The sequence below is a fragment of the Chelonoidis abingdonii genome, chromosome 1 (assembly GCF_003597395.2).
Source record: "Chelonoidis abingdonii isolate Lonesome George chromosome 1, CheloAbing_2.0, whole genome shotgun sequence".
Classification (NCBI taxonomy): Eukaryota; Metazoa; Chordata; order Testudines; family Testudinidae; genus Chelonoidis; species Chelonoidis abingdonii.
Window position 1 is genome coordinate 234465445 of NC_133769.1, and position 14640 is coordinate 234480084.

Genomic DNA, 14640 nt, shown 5'->3' on the forward strand with positions numbered 1-14640 from the left:
CAAAAGAAAGTTCGCGGGGGATTCAGGCTTTTTCCTGTTTACGCTGGCCAGTGCATCACAAGGTTCTAGTGTCCGTACTGCTTCATCGAAGTGCCCACCTGTGACAATGTTCTGAAACCCAAATTGCGGATGGCTCACTTGGGCAGATCAATCGCATCCCTTTGGTTTCTAAAAATTCGAGTTATGTCCTGCCTGACTGTCCATAGCCACGCTGCCTGCCTCCAAAGACCCCCCCCCCGTTTTGTCACAATAGTCTATGTTTCTTTATTCTTGTATGCCTCAACAGAACTGCATGACAGAAATGGGGGTGGGGGCCCACTGCCCACTGGGTAAGCTGCAGCAGGGTTGGAGAGAAGTGAAGCAATAGTGCGGTTTCTTGCGGACGAACCGCCCTGATTTAATTACAGCCATGGAGTAGCTTCCGCTCTTCTCACATACACTTAGACTCTTCCCTTCAGAGGACGTAGCCGTGTTAGTCTGGATCTGTAAAAGCAGAGAGAATCCTGTGGCACCTTATTACATCTAACAGCATCTGTTTAATAGTCTGTTAACGAGGTGCCACGAGGATTCTCTGTCTGCTAGTTGACTCTTTTGTAGTCAAGGCTGACATCTATTTTTAGACAGCATAGAGGAGGGATTGACTCAAGTGGCCAGTTGATGCAATCCCAAGTTTGCTTGCGTTGCCGCCCCTGGCTGATTTAGCGCAGGGGCACTCAATGATAGCAGTGGCAGTTTAGAGAAGCGAGAGATATACCGTCAGTCATTGCCAGTTTTTCTGGCAGTAAGACGGTACAGAACGATCTGGACGTAACCATTGCTCTGTATCATTGAGAATGCAATTGAATAGCTTGGTCGTGTAGCGCTCGAGTGTCGCTCTGTCTCCACGGCATCCTAGTACACAACAATGGTGAAGGAAAAACAAAAGCCGATGCGTACTCTAGTGCTCTGCCGCTGCTTATTGGTGTTTCTGCCAAGGGCAAATCCAGAGAGAAAATGTTTGGCGAAAGGACCTGCTCTGCTGATGTTTTCCCGGAGCAAGGAATGGACTTGACGACGTATTACAGCAGAAACCCCCCGTGACCATTAACATTTGCATCAGGGCCTGGGGGATCATGGAGACGGAAACGGGGGTCTGAGGACTCCCGCATATCTCCACCAGTCCTCAGCAGTCTCCTTAAACTATTTGCCATTTCTGGGCTTAGCGCCCGTTGGTCTGTAGCTTACAACACGGTGTCTTTTATTGGTATGCACGGAACAGCTATTCAGTTTCCTTCCCTACCCCAGCACGAGAAATGAAAGTTAAATAAAGAATCCTGAGTACATTACAATGTCAACCCTCTTTTCTTTACTGAATGCTACTGACAGATGGCGAATCTGCAGCACTGAGGCGCCATTTACGAGCTTTAGCCACAGATGGCATGATCATAACGCAATGAAAGTTACATCCTGATTGAATTATGCTACTTGAAAATCTGTCTTTTGCCGGTGTCTCGTGAGCTCGATGGTACAGTACTATTGGAACAGCAGAAACTGTTACCATCTCCCCTCTTTTGTTGTACACTCACCAGTTAAATGGGAAGAAATGGATAATACCCTGTGTAAAAATTTTTGAAAGAGGAAAAATCGGGGTAACTCACTTGGGGACTGGTTTCAATCCTTGCCCTTTAACGGTTATAAAAAATAGAGTCAGTCCAGAACAAGAATAGGATATAGTGTATCTAAAATCGTGCTGCACACAGCGCAGTGCTCGCTGCATCAGTATTCACCAGAGGGAGCCGCTGCAAGGTAACGCAACCGTTGCTTCCACCTAACCTGGGCTACCACAGCAGTAGGCGGCCCCTCCACCTCATTGTTGGCAGATGTTATGAAGAATCGCATGAATAACGAATCACAGAGAGTATTACTGAGATCAGAAGGGGGAGGAGAGCCACCATGGGCTTAAATGACAGTCCATGCAGTTAGAATCTTTTCTTTAACGCAAGAGAGGAAGGGGTCTGATGAAGCTGCAGCCCCAGGTGATAAGTGAAGACAGTTACCAGGCTTCTTGTACCATTCACTGTCCAGAAAAAGGGATCATTCCCATTTTACACCCCGGAGCGCCCGGCCCACGACTCAGCCAGGAAGCAATACACTGGGCAGCCGTCTACCCCTGGGGAGGGGCAGAGGAGCGCGATCACTAGCTAGCTTCAACCGCAGCCAGCATCGCCGTCTGCCAGCAGTCATTCACATACAAACAGGGGTGACATTTACGAGTACTCAAGGAATTATTTATTTCACTTTTTTTACCGGCGGAGGGGGGAAAAACTGACGAGCTGTTTCCGTGAACGCACGCAAGACCCGTGTTAATTACGCCTGCAGACATTGGCGGCGCAGCCAAAAATGCAAATATTTTTCACAGACACGCTGTGGAGACTGGTTACTGTAGTCCTTCATTCCTCCTCTCTCCCTCCATACATCCGTTATGAGTGGTCTGGCTTCCCGTTACTGTTGTCGAAGCGCAGCTAATGGACACGCTGTGTATCCTGCTAGTTTATTTTTCAACAGGCTTTTTGGCATCTCCTGTTCTTTTAACGGAGCTCTATAAAAGAGATTTTGTCCACCATATTAGCGATATACCACGTCTTGCTATCCTGCCCTGTAAGAGTTCAATGCAGGAATACCTTTTGCATTTGAACTGCCATCTCAGCCACCGATGGGTATCGACACGAGCTGGACACAGTGAAAGCAGGAAATGTCACTGTAAAGCTCTCGGGGATTTCCCTGTTTACCGGCACTCCGCATCCGACGTCGGATGCGGACCAGAGCAGTCAGTGGTGCACTTGTCCCTGCCTAGAATAATAGGCAAGTGTAACAGAGATCCAGTGTATTCAGAGAGCACAAGGTGCTCGCGTTGTCAGTATTCACATGGGGTTTTGCCCCTGCAAGAAGCGCACCCTTGCTTTCCCCTCCCCACCTCCTGGGCTACCGTGTCATTCCGCCTCCCCCGTTTGTGTCATGAAGTATTAAGGAATACCAGAATAAGAGAAACAGAGACATTGTTAGGAGAGTAAATGATTGTCGGGGGGAGGCACTTGGAGGCAGCCTCCCGGGGCTATGACAGTCCAGCAGAATGGACTCTTATTTTAGATACCCATAAGGGAGGAATGACTCATTGCCAAGCGAGTCACCCAAATGTGATTGCAAAAATTTTGAGCCCCAAGTTTCAATGATTAAGCTTGTTATTAGCCGTTCTGTCCTATCTACTGCTAGCGAGGTCAATGTGCCCTCGATGTTAAGCAGTTAGGCGGTTCTCCTGGATGGTGGGCACGTCTGCAGAACTGTCTACCACCAAGAGAGAGACGGAGCGGATACTGCTCTTCAGGCTGTAGCGTCCCGTCTACCCAGCAGCATTCAGTACACATAGGGTGACATAGATAGAAAGTAGTCAAGGAATGATTTCTTACCCTTTTTTTTCAACGTTGTGGAGGGGGGGAAATAAACTGAGGAGCTGTCCCTGACCACGCCAAGACCACTGTGTTTGACCCTACAGACATTGGGAGCTCTGCAATAATGCAAATATAATTTTCTAGACTGCTATGGACTGTGGGATAGCTGGAGTCCTCAGTACCCCCTCCCCTTCATGAGCGTCCATTTGAGTCTCTGGCTTCCCGTTACGCTTGTCACGCAGCGCTGTGGATCCTGCAGTTTTTTATTCAAACGCTTTGGCGTTTCGTGTTCTGTAACGGAGCTGGATACAACAGATTTGTCTCCCCATACAGCGATCAGACCTAGTATCTCCCGTACGGTCCATGCTGGAGCTCTTTTTGATTTGAGACTGCATGCGCCAGCCGTGCTGATCAGAGCTCCACGCTGGGCAAGCAGGAAATGCAATTCAAAAGTTCGCGGGGCTTTTCCTGTTTACCTGCATGCTGCATCCGAGTTCAGATTGCTGTCCAGAGTGGTCACTGCAGCACTCTGGAGCCGCCCGGAGGCAATAACGTCGATTTCCTCCACACGAACCCTAATCCGAGTTATCACTATCGATTTTAGCGCTTACTCCTCTCGTTTGGGAGGAGTTCCGAATCGATTTTGAAGGATGGGCTGTAAAAATCGATATTTAGATATTAATGACGACGTCATGTGAACGGATACAGCGTTAAATCGGTATATCGGCCATTAAACCGATTTAAAGTCGCAGTGTAGACCTGGCCTATGAAATATGTTGAAGAAGAGGAGACAATACACTGACATGCACAATTTATTGTCAGAATAATTCTACATTATCCCGTCCTGATTTCACTAGACTACAGGCTAGATGATATTCAATTAGCAACCAACATCTTTATCTTCTTACCTTCTGACTTTGCTGACAAATCATGCTGGCATTTGGCAGAATATCAAACCTTAGCAAGGCCCATGCGTGTAATTTAATTAAGCTGCAGTCACATTAAAATTATCACTCCTATTTTTGCTTCATTGATACAACATTATGCTTTTATTGGCAGAAAACCAGAGCAGAATCTTATTACTTCTTTACTACTCACATCTATGAAGTCAGCTATGAACAACACGATGGTCCAGGCTCAGGTTCAAATTCTGAGACTATTGGAGTTTTTGTTTTTCTGTTACAAAGGCCTTTCAGAATGCTTTAATGGCATCTTTGGCAGTGTCCGTTATGAGATTTGGTAGATTAGCCTACCTTTATTGAAGTACTGCAGTCAAAACGGAAGGATTTGGTTTGCCCATTTTCAAGATATACCTTCAGTACATTTGGCATGAAGAGAAGTGAATTGTCTTTAACAGTTTCCTGTTAAAACAGATTAGTGAATTAAATTAGACTTTGCATGCAACAAGAACAACATAAATTTTATTCTATAGGAAAGAACAGCACAGAGCAAGGAAGGCTGGTGACGTCTGAAAATGGAATGTTGGATCAAACTCAAAGCAGAATTAACAATGCCTCGCCTCAGGAGACTCCAGTGATATGCACTATAGCTGCAAGTGACAGACACACCAGTTGTTAGACTGCACGTCCACAGTGCTGACACTATGGTGCTAGCATTAGCTTTTCCATCTGTAATTGATAAATCTGATTACAAGTAAATGACTACCATAATGAAAGTTCTGTCCTCATTTACAACAGAAATCTGTATTTTCATGTGGAAGTGATTCAGTTGTTTGTTCTTCAGTAATAAGAATGCAGCACAAAATCCCTGCAAATTTATCAATTTTAACTGTCCTTTTGCACCATTGCTTTGTGTTCTACGATAATGTTGTGCAAGAAAGTGTGATTTATGCAGATATAGTTAGAAAATAGCTATTTGGGAACTATTTATCACATCACTGTAAAATTACATTGTATAACAGGCTGACCTCTCATGATGTCAAATTAAACTCATATGGTCAAATTCATCCCTTCATGGACATCCCTTCATGGACATCCCTAAAGATGCATCAGGGGTAGAACTGGTCAATACTCTTTCCTGCAATGTGTGGCAGTGAGGGCTGGTGCCAAACAGCAGGATATGAATACAGCTCTGGATTCTGAACTAGAATTGAGTAAATTAATGATTTTTTGGTTCAGAAAAAAAGGCTAATTTCAAACTGAAACTGAATTGTTTAATTTCTTCCTCACTGAAATGAAAACATTTAATTTGGGTTGATTGAAAAAACATTCAAAATTTTTCAAACAATATTTATGAAATGAAAGTCAAGTCAAAACAATATTTAATTTCAAAACATCAATTCAAAATGACATTTTATTTAGAGAATGTTGATTCAAAACAAAATGTCAAAACAGTTAATTTAGAAAATGTGGAAATGAACCATTTCAACTTCAAAATCTTTCCTTCTCATTATTTATTTGGCTAAAACTATACTTGAACTGGTGAAAATTTTCAGTTATCCTGAAACTGCATTTTCTGGCAAATTTACTATTCAACTGAAACATTTTGCCCAGCTCTATTCCGAACACCTATATTTTAGGGCTGTTGGGATGTGGGGTTTTGGCACAGGCTCCTCCGCAGTCATTTTTCACCAGCAAGTGGACATATTCCTGACACCTGAAGCCAATTCAGAAACCTAAACCATTGTTTAAAAAAATATTTCCTCAGATAAGTTAAAGAAAGAATTTTTTTAGAAACTAGAAGGCCAGATACATTTAAAAGAATACAGTTTTTTTTTTAAGAATTCAGTCTTGTTTACTTGAACTGTATGAGTAAAAGTTGATGTTACATATTACTGCTATGACTCAGGGTGAACATATTATTTTCCTGTTTATTGTATCCTGTGCAATTTAAATCTTAAAACTGAAACAGATAAAGATTTTAAATTAAAAATGAAAAACAAAAATTTCTCTTTGACTGCAGAATGCTAATTTACCATACTTTTAATCAACGGATTATATTACAGCATCCCTACTGTGGTAGAGTGAGAATGCTGTGGAGTCTCACCAATGTGTTGCTGGCAATGAAGTGTAAGTATTATCATTCAAAAACAATAACGTATATTGCTAGTTTCTATTGTGACAGTCTGGAAAGGGGACTGTAATGTTAAAAGGAAATTTGATTCATTCATGGGGGGCAAAACAGAAGGTGATTACTGGTTTTTCTAAGTGAAATTGCCGATTAACAAAATGAAAATTATGAGTTTGCTCTATGTATACAAAGAACTCAGAAGAAGACATATATGAATCATCACCTTCTGGCAATTTATAAAACAAGCAAGCAAACCAGGAGTTCATCTTTAAAAAGCTCTGTCTTTGGAAGGAGGGATGACTTTGCCCAGGGACCAGTTAGAGAAAGAATGACTTAAAGTTGATAAACTGAATTTTAAAGAGGTCTTTAAATTAGTGTTAATCTGTTTTCCTGACATACTACTTCACTGGAGTTTACAGATTTTCCAGTTACAAAATTTACTTTAAAACAACAACAAAAAATCCAACAACTCTACAGAAGAAAAACAAATCATATGCTAAATTAAGATATGAGCCACATGAACTGTAATCCTACTGGAATTTTAAATTTTATATTTATAAAAGTTTGTAGTGCTCTGGGCCTAATTAAGGCGCTTTAATTTATTTAGATATTTTAAAATGTGCCTCTCCAAAACCTCTACTATATTTTCTACAATAGTACCGAAGTTGTGCTTACTGTACATTTTTCCCCCTATAGAACTTCATAGAGTGCCTTTGATTGAAATGGTCTTATTCCTTCAAGTTAAAATGGCTTGAGGTACTCACTGAAATCTGGCCATTGATAATGACCTCTTCAGAGAAGCGCACTTTGACTGGGTTGGACTTCAATCTTGCCTTTTTTGCAGCACTGATAAATGCTGATTTAGGAGACTGGAAGAAATAAATAAAACATGTCATATAATTCTCAAGCATAACCGATCCTTCTTGCCTCAGTGACCTATACTCTCCATTTTCTTATATGTCAGGTACTCCAAGTATATGACAATATGCTCTGTGCATTGTTAATCGAATAATTAATGTAAATCATAGTATTCCTGGAGGCATGGAAAAATTAAGTAGATACAGACACATGCATTGAAAGGTTGCAGCTTATTCAGCGACCAGACAGGAGCAATACAAAGTGCTCACACAGTCACTGGGAACTCCTCATGGGGCTTTTTTATTGATTGCTGTCAACCATGCTTGTTTGCATGAGTGAGCCCTAGTCAGTGACCTTTTATTCAAACACCAAATGGAAAACTTTTGCACTGTTTAATCATAGAAGAGAATAATAGAATCATAGAATACCAGGGCTGGAAGAGACCTCAGGAGGTGATCTAGTCCAACCCCCTGCTCAAAGCAGGACCAATTCCCAACTAAATCATCCCAGCCAGGGCTTCATCAGGCCTGACCATAAAAACCTCTAAGGAAGGAGATTCCACCACCTCCCTAGGTAACTCATTCCAGTGCTTCACCACCCTCCTAGTGAAAAAGTTTTTCCTAATATCCAACCTAAACCACCTCCACTGCAACTTGAGACCGTTACTCCTTGTTCTCTCATCTGGTACCACTGAGAACAGTAATTGAAGGGGAATGATCACGTCCCTCGATCTGCTGGCATTGCCCCTACTTATACAGCCCAAAATGCCGTTAGCCTTCTTGGCAACAAGGGTACACTGTTGACTCATATCCAGCCTCTCATCCACTGTAACCCCTAGGTCCTTTTCTGCAGAACTGCTGCCTAATGTTGACACACACATACCCACACACACAGCCTCTGAAAGTTTTGCAATCCCGGTAGCATCATTAGCAAGGCAAGAGGTATTTCCCAATTAAGACCTTCCCCATTTTTCCCCAAGGACCCTTGGCATTTTCTAAAATAGAACCTTACTTTTCCCATTATTTCAATCTTCCCTGGTTTCCCCCTTACAGCATCCTTTGGCAGGATATCACATAGATATACTGAAGTGCACATGATGTTTATAAAAAATAATAGAGATATTTCCCTCATTCTCCTACTTTTGAAAACTGGTACAAAATTATAGATAATTCATCACTGACCCTAATTTAGGAATCCTCTAGTCTACTTTTGTCCATTGCACTCCACACCAAGTTCACTCAAGGCCAAATGTTCAGCCGTTAATCAAGAAAAATTCTTACTGAATATTAGGAGTTTTGGCTGAGCCATGACTGGATGATTTGGCCTATTTTTAACAACAAATTACTTCTGCTCAGACAAAAAGAAAAGGTTTCCACTTTTTAGATGTGTTAATTTGAGATCAGTAACATACTTAGGGCTCCTGGGAGAGATTTTCAAAAGCAATCAGCTTTGGTCTGACTCTACCCTCTTCTCCCTTCCCTTCACCCCCACCCCTGAGGTCACTGGGTGAAATCCTGGCCCTTTTGAAGTCAAAGGGAGTTGTGGCATTGACTTCAATGGGCCTCAGCTGTCACCCACTGACTTCAACAGTTGAGGTAGGCCAATGGTGAGCATATTTGAAAATCCCACCCCATGTCACTGAAGAGTTATTTCATTAGCTCTGTAGAATTCCAATACCCAAAAGGTTGGTTGGCTGGTGTGTGTGTCTGTGTGTGCGTGAGAGAGAGAGAGGTTAGTGCATGAATGGATTGATAGTCCTGGAATTAATTCTCCATTATCCACAAAGCACAGTAATGTATAATTTCAACACTCCCTGTCACTATGCTTTGAACCTTGCCTAGGCATAGTAACCATGGAGTTAGTTCTGCCTCCATGTCCTTCCAGTCCCTGGCCTTTGTTAAGACTGATTAAAAATTATTTTTTGTGATTTGGACATCTGGCTTCTAGAAACCAGACTGACATCAGAAACTCATTTCACACAGGCTACTGAATAGCCATTAGGTGGCAATAACTGCAGCAACTACAGAAACCACCAAACACAAACTGGGTGCACTAGGAGTGAAAGGTTCTGTATTCTATTAGCAAACCCTAGTGTCATCCCAGTTCCCTGAATCCAAACTTGAGCCAGGAAACACATTCATGGATCAGGCGTATCTGTCCTTTCTCTGACAGCTGTGACTGTAAACTGCATATTAGAAATGTTATATGACAGGAAATTCCCAGGTAAGACTAATCGGGACGAATTGCAAAAACCAGTTCTGTAAATAATACAGAAAGATCTGAAAAGATTAGAAACAATGACCCAGAAAACAACAAAATGAGAATCAGGTTAGAAAAATGCAAGCTAATTCCTCTGGGGAAAAATAATCCAAGGCGCTCACATTCAGTGAGAAGGGCAAAACACAGAAAGCAGTAATATAGAGAGAAGTCTGGGTACTATAAAGTTTGGGGTGGGATGTCAGGGATCCTGAACCAGGTATCTCTTGAGGAAGTAAAGATCCATGCCTGAATAGAGGTTTGAGTCAGGAAGAGGACAGTTTGGGAACAGCAGGTTGTTATTTTGCTAGGGTTTGTTTGCCTATACCTGCTGTCAAAATCTATTGGTCACAGCAAGAATTTATGCAAGGAAACAAAACACCAAAACAAAACACAAAGTAAAATTTCACAGTCCACATGAGTTCCCAGTGAATGATGCAGAACAGTAAAATATCCACAGCTGTAACTTTCCTCTGACATGCTTTAGGGAAAAGATCACTTGCTTTCTGGTTGTGAACTGATCTTGTAACAGACACACTTCAGGGCTTGGCAAAAGGAGCACTGCTGCTGTGTGACTCTGTAGCAATTCAGTTTTGTTGAAATACACTTTTGTCAGAGGGAGAAAGAATGGTGCACTGGTCCCATTTAGTTTCTTTTGATACTCTCAAGAGAGCTTGAGAGGGAACTAGAATGAAGGTCAGATTTCATATCAGGATCCCCAGATAACTGAAAATACTGCACAACCCACTATTTAAATTTATTCTGCTCTAATCATCACCACATGCTAGAGAATTCAAGGCAACAAACATGGAGAATGATTCTTTCCCCTCAAATGTAACTGCATTAGTCCTTTATTAGTCTTCTGACAATTTTTTGTTAGAGAGACCCAACACAACGCGGTCACTAGATATCAGACGGTATATGAGTGACCAGAAGGATGTATATGCATATCTGTTCAGTGTTTTCAGGGGCACTGAGCAGAAGACTAATCTCAAAGATTTAGGCCCAAACGTTCAAAAGTTGCCTTGGAAATTGTCTGGTCAATTGTAGCATATGGGTTGAGGTCCCTCTGGCAATGCTCTCCTCACTAGCCAGGGTGTGATTTTAACATACCTGGAGGCAATGGGGACATTCTCCTTCCTTCAGAAGGGGGTGAGGGGTATATCCTCCAGGGGAAGCTGCTGGGGCAGTGCTACACATGCTCCTTCTACTTCCCCTCACCCTCTCTGAGTGTGTGTGTGTATGGGAGAGAGAAAGGGTGATGTTTCCTTCTCATTCCTTCCCTTCTCCAGTGTGTGCAGGGTGCTATCCCACATGGTATCCAAGTAATGGAGCCTGACTTTTCTACTTCTGGTGCTAGTGGAAAGCAGAGTCATGAGGGGGCTGGCTGACTGGCTCTCACCTGACAAGGCAGGGAATAATTTCTACTTGCTCTTAATGCTGGTAAATCACTAATTTGGCTCTGGTGCAGCCCTGCCCGTACCCATCTGTAATGGGCTTTACAAAGCCCATACCGAAAAAGGCAGAAGGGAGGGGAGAGTCTTCCCTGCTTACAGGCAATCAGGCTGACCACACTCCAGTGCAGCTGCCAGAACTGTCACTCGTGGAGGCTCTGACCAATAAAGAAACAAGCCCAGCTATCAAGGAAGGAGAACAGAGGGAAAGGGAGGCAGAAAGGCCTAAGACAGCAAAGGGGCCACAGCACCATGCCAGGCTGCCTCTAAGAAACAAACAAGGAAACAAAAGAAGGCTGCAAGTTGGAGGATGGAGAGACTCAATTTGGGTTCAGAGTTTATGGACTGGTCTAATTGTAGGTGAATTGAAGGAGATCAGTTAAGAAAAAGCTGAAACCCCAAGAAAGACTGCACCAAGAGCAGAAGACACCTCCCTAGAGCTAGAGCTCTTATGATGCCGGGGACTAGGCTGATTGACAAGTTTTGTCTGGAGCCTGGAAGGAATTTTTCCCATATGACAATACTGGCAAAATTGCTGTGTGGGTTTTTTCACCTTCCATTTGGCATCTCAGAAATCTTGCTTGGGACTTTAAATTATATTGTCATAACTTTGCTGGATACCAGAGCTATTTGTGGGTTTAAATGGTTCCAAAATGAAGTCTCTGTAACACAATGGGTTGCTTGGACAGGGCCCCTGAGTGTACCACTGCATGATGGGGGGACATGCCTCTATGTCCCGCACAGCATGGAGATCCCATTTCTCCTATTTCCTGTGTGGAGGAAGGGAGGGGGCTGGCACTCTGGCTTCCAGCCAGGGACCTGGACAGGCCTGAGGGTGTAGAGTTGCCTTTGCCTTCAGACCTGCCCTCAGATTTATAGAAGCCAGGGCCATTTGTAACCAGTGAAAATTTGCACTGGAACAGCCCTCCCAAGTATCTGGAGGGAATCGTCCCAGCTGGTTAAGAATTTTAATAATGGTGTGACCTCTGCATTTAGGCATACTATGGCATAGGTGTCCACATCAACCCGGTTCTTGGTATTTTCATTCTAAAAGCTGATTAACTAATTCAGAGAAGAAAAATAGTTTTTATTAACTTTCATAATTCGTATGTCTAACAAAAGACCAGTAAGAAAATAGAAGGGATATGCAGTACATGAGTTCCATCTTAACGTCTTCATATTTGTAGCCTGAGCATACCAGTGATTAATGAATCACAGAGTGGCAGGTTCATTTGTTTCTGATGCACCATCTTTTAGCCAAATGGAAGACATTATTCTCAGTTAATGACCTTAAGCGAGAGGTATTTACACTGATGCAATGTGTCTGTCATTGTGAGATATTTGCTCTGTCTGTGGTAAAAGCATTCTAATTAGAACTATTTTTGCAAATGTGAGGATCTATTTCAATGGAGGAATCAGAATATATAAATGCAAACTAAATACTAGCACAACCTAAATAATGCCAATAACAGTTCTTTCTGTTAAGAGTTCAGATTTATCTTTGAAGTTGTATCATGTTTACTTGTATATGGACAATGAAATAAAAATACCTTTCTCCTTATGGACTAGGGTTTTATTCTCATGGACAACTTCATTAATAGTCCAGTCAGCCAACAGATAGCACACTCAAGACTCTTATATGCTATCTCAGTTAGTTTGGTCTTTGAACAAGATGGAGTAATACACCCTTGGAGGTTTGTTTGGAGGGGATATAAGGGTGAAGACTAAATACTCCCTTTGCACCCCATGGCTTTGCACCCCATATGCTTGACGTTACAATCTTACTGCCCCAATCCTGCCGCGGACAGCTAAACATAGAAACTGCTGCTGAATTGCCGCCATCGCGGAAACGCGCCTGCCACCCTAAGGGCACACGGACTGCCCCCACTGTCCGCGGCGGCAATTCGGTGCACTGCTTGGGGGCAAAACAACAGGGACTGCTGCCCCTTGCAGATTGCTGCCCCAAGCACCAGCTTGGAATGCTGGTGCCTGGAGCCAGCCCTCCTGTTCACTCAGACATCTCAACTGGTTTGCAACAGCAACAGCAGCAATGCATGTGTAAGTACTGTAATAAAATAATGAAAACACCAAAAACTGAAAGTCAGATTTTTACTGCACAATATGTAACAACCACATTGCACTGATGGATTATTTTCAATGTACAGTATCTGTCAAATTTTTGAACCATGAATTTCAATGCTGAAGTAGCCATCCTATTCCTGGCATTTGATAACTGTTTGAGGTTTTTAAAACAATGTTGTGTATCAGAGCCAACCCATTACATTTTGCTATTTTTAGTGCAGTTATTGGCCATGCATATACACAGCACATGCCTCCAAGGTGAAGAATTGCCGATATTTATTTTAATGAAAGCATCATGCAAAAATCATCTGGTTCATTCTATAGTAAACAATGATGAGTAGCTAAATCATCAAACATCCTAGTTTACAGAGATGGTCCCAGATGATTCTACTGAAACCAAGGATTTCTTCCAGATTTAGTGGAATGCTGGGACATATCACTTGGCCTCCTGCCTGGCCTATTTCTCTCCATACCTATACTACTGCTGTGCTGATCTCCTGCGCAGTTATACCTCCTTTGATCACTTGGGTATCTGCCACTCCCCTTACTTTTGCTGGTTATGACTCATGTGGAAGTGGCCTCTGTTTCTTATTCAACAGCTGAGAGGCATAAAAGAAAAAGTGTGTGTCTGTGAGGAGTGGGTCGTGCTGCACTACACTCAGCTCTGCAGAGCAGCTTTTGCAGGAAGGACAGTAGGTCCTGTGACTGAAAGTACCATCAGCCAATCTAGATCCAGCCACCAGATGGAAAGAAGAGCATGTGAGGAGGAATAAAGAGAGAACTGAAGAAGGAGGGAGTTTAGGAGAGAAAGGAGAACTAGGGGCAGAAGACTGAGAGCTGGAAGGGTAAAAGGTAAGACAAAATATGTTGGAAAGAGAGGACTAGAGAGAATAAGCTTCTCTTCCATTCTTCTGACTAGGGGAGAGGTAATTCTTGATTTAGTCCTAAGTGGCGCACAGGATCTGGTGAATATAGCTGAACCACTCCGAAATAGCAACCATAATGTAATTAAATTTAACATCCTTGTAGGGGAAAAATGCCAAAGAAACCTACCACAGTAGCATTTAACTTTAGAAAGAGGAACTATACAAAAATGAGAGAGCTCGTTAAATAGAAATGAAAAGGAACAGTCACAAAAGTGAAATTCCTGCAAATTGCATGGAGACTATTTAAAGACACCATAATAGAGGTTCAAACTAAACGTATACCCCAAATAAATATAGAAATAAAAACAGTAATAGGACCTAAAGAATGTCACCATGGCTAAACAGCAGAGTAAAAGAGGTGGTTAGAAGCAAAAAGGCATTCTTTAGAAACTGGAAGTCGAATCCTAGTGAGGAAAACAGAAAGGAACATAAATTCTGGCAAGCCAAGTGCACAAATTTAATAAGGCAGGCCAAGGAGTCATTCTGTATAGTTCTCTGAACACTGTGATACAGCATGGCCAGAAGGCAGCATAAGAGTGTTAGCAGGGGGCCTTATTCCCTGCCAAGGGAGGAAGGTTTGCTTTAGATTAACTAGAACAGCTGTGGCCA

At 42.5% G+C, this 14640-nt stretch overlaps 1 protein-coding gene and 1 long non-coding RNA gene across 8 annotated transcripts in view; one reads left to right on the plus strand and one right to left on the minus strand.

The window, feature by feature from the left end:
* The window catches only part of LOC142045897 (uncharacterized), a 75059-nt gene extending 67831 nt beyond the window's left edge, over positions 1-7228 (plus strand). Inside the window, exons 5-6 of the long non-coding RNA XR_012654804.1 lie at positions 6391-6454; positions 7152-7228. This is a non-coding gene — a long non-coding RNA (uncharacterized LOC142045897). The remainder of the gene's footprint in view (positions 1-6390; positions 6455-7151) is intronic.
* FRMPD4 (FERM and PDZ domain containing 4) overlaps positions 1-14640 on the minus strand; it is a 497083-nt gene that overhangs the window by 21761 nt on the left and 460682 nt on the right. For all 7 annotated transcript variants that reach the window (XM_075060497.1, XM_075060506.1, XM_075060487.1 and 4 more), the window contains 2 exons: positions 7220-7324; positions 4679-4786 (listed from right to left, as the gene is read on the minus strand). In XM_075060497.1, coding sequence (XP_074916598.1) covers positions 4679-4786; positions 7220-7324 — 213 coding nt within the window. The remainder of the gene's footprint in view (positions 1-4678; positions 4787-7219; positions 7325-14640) is intronic.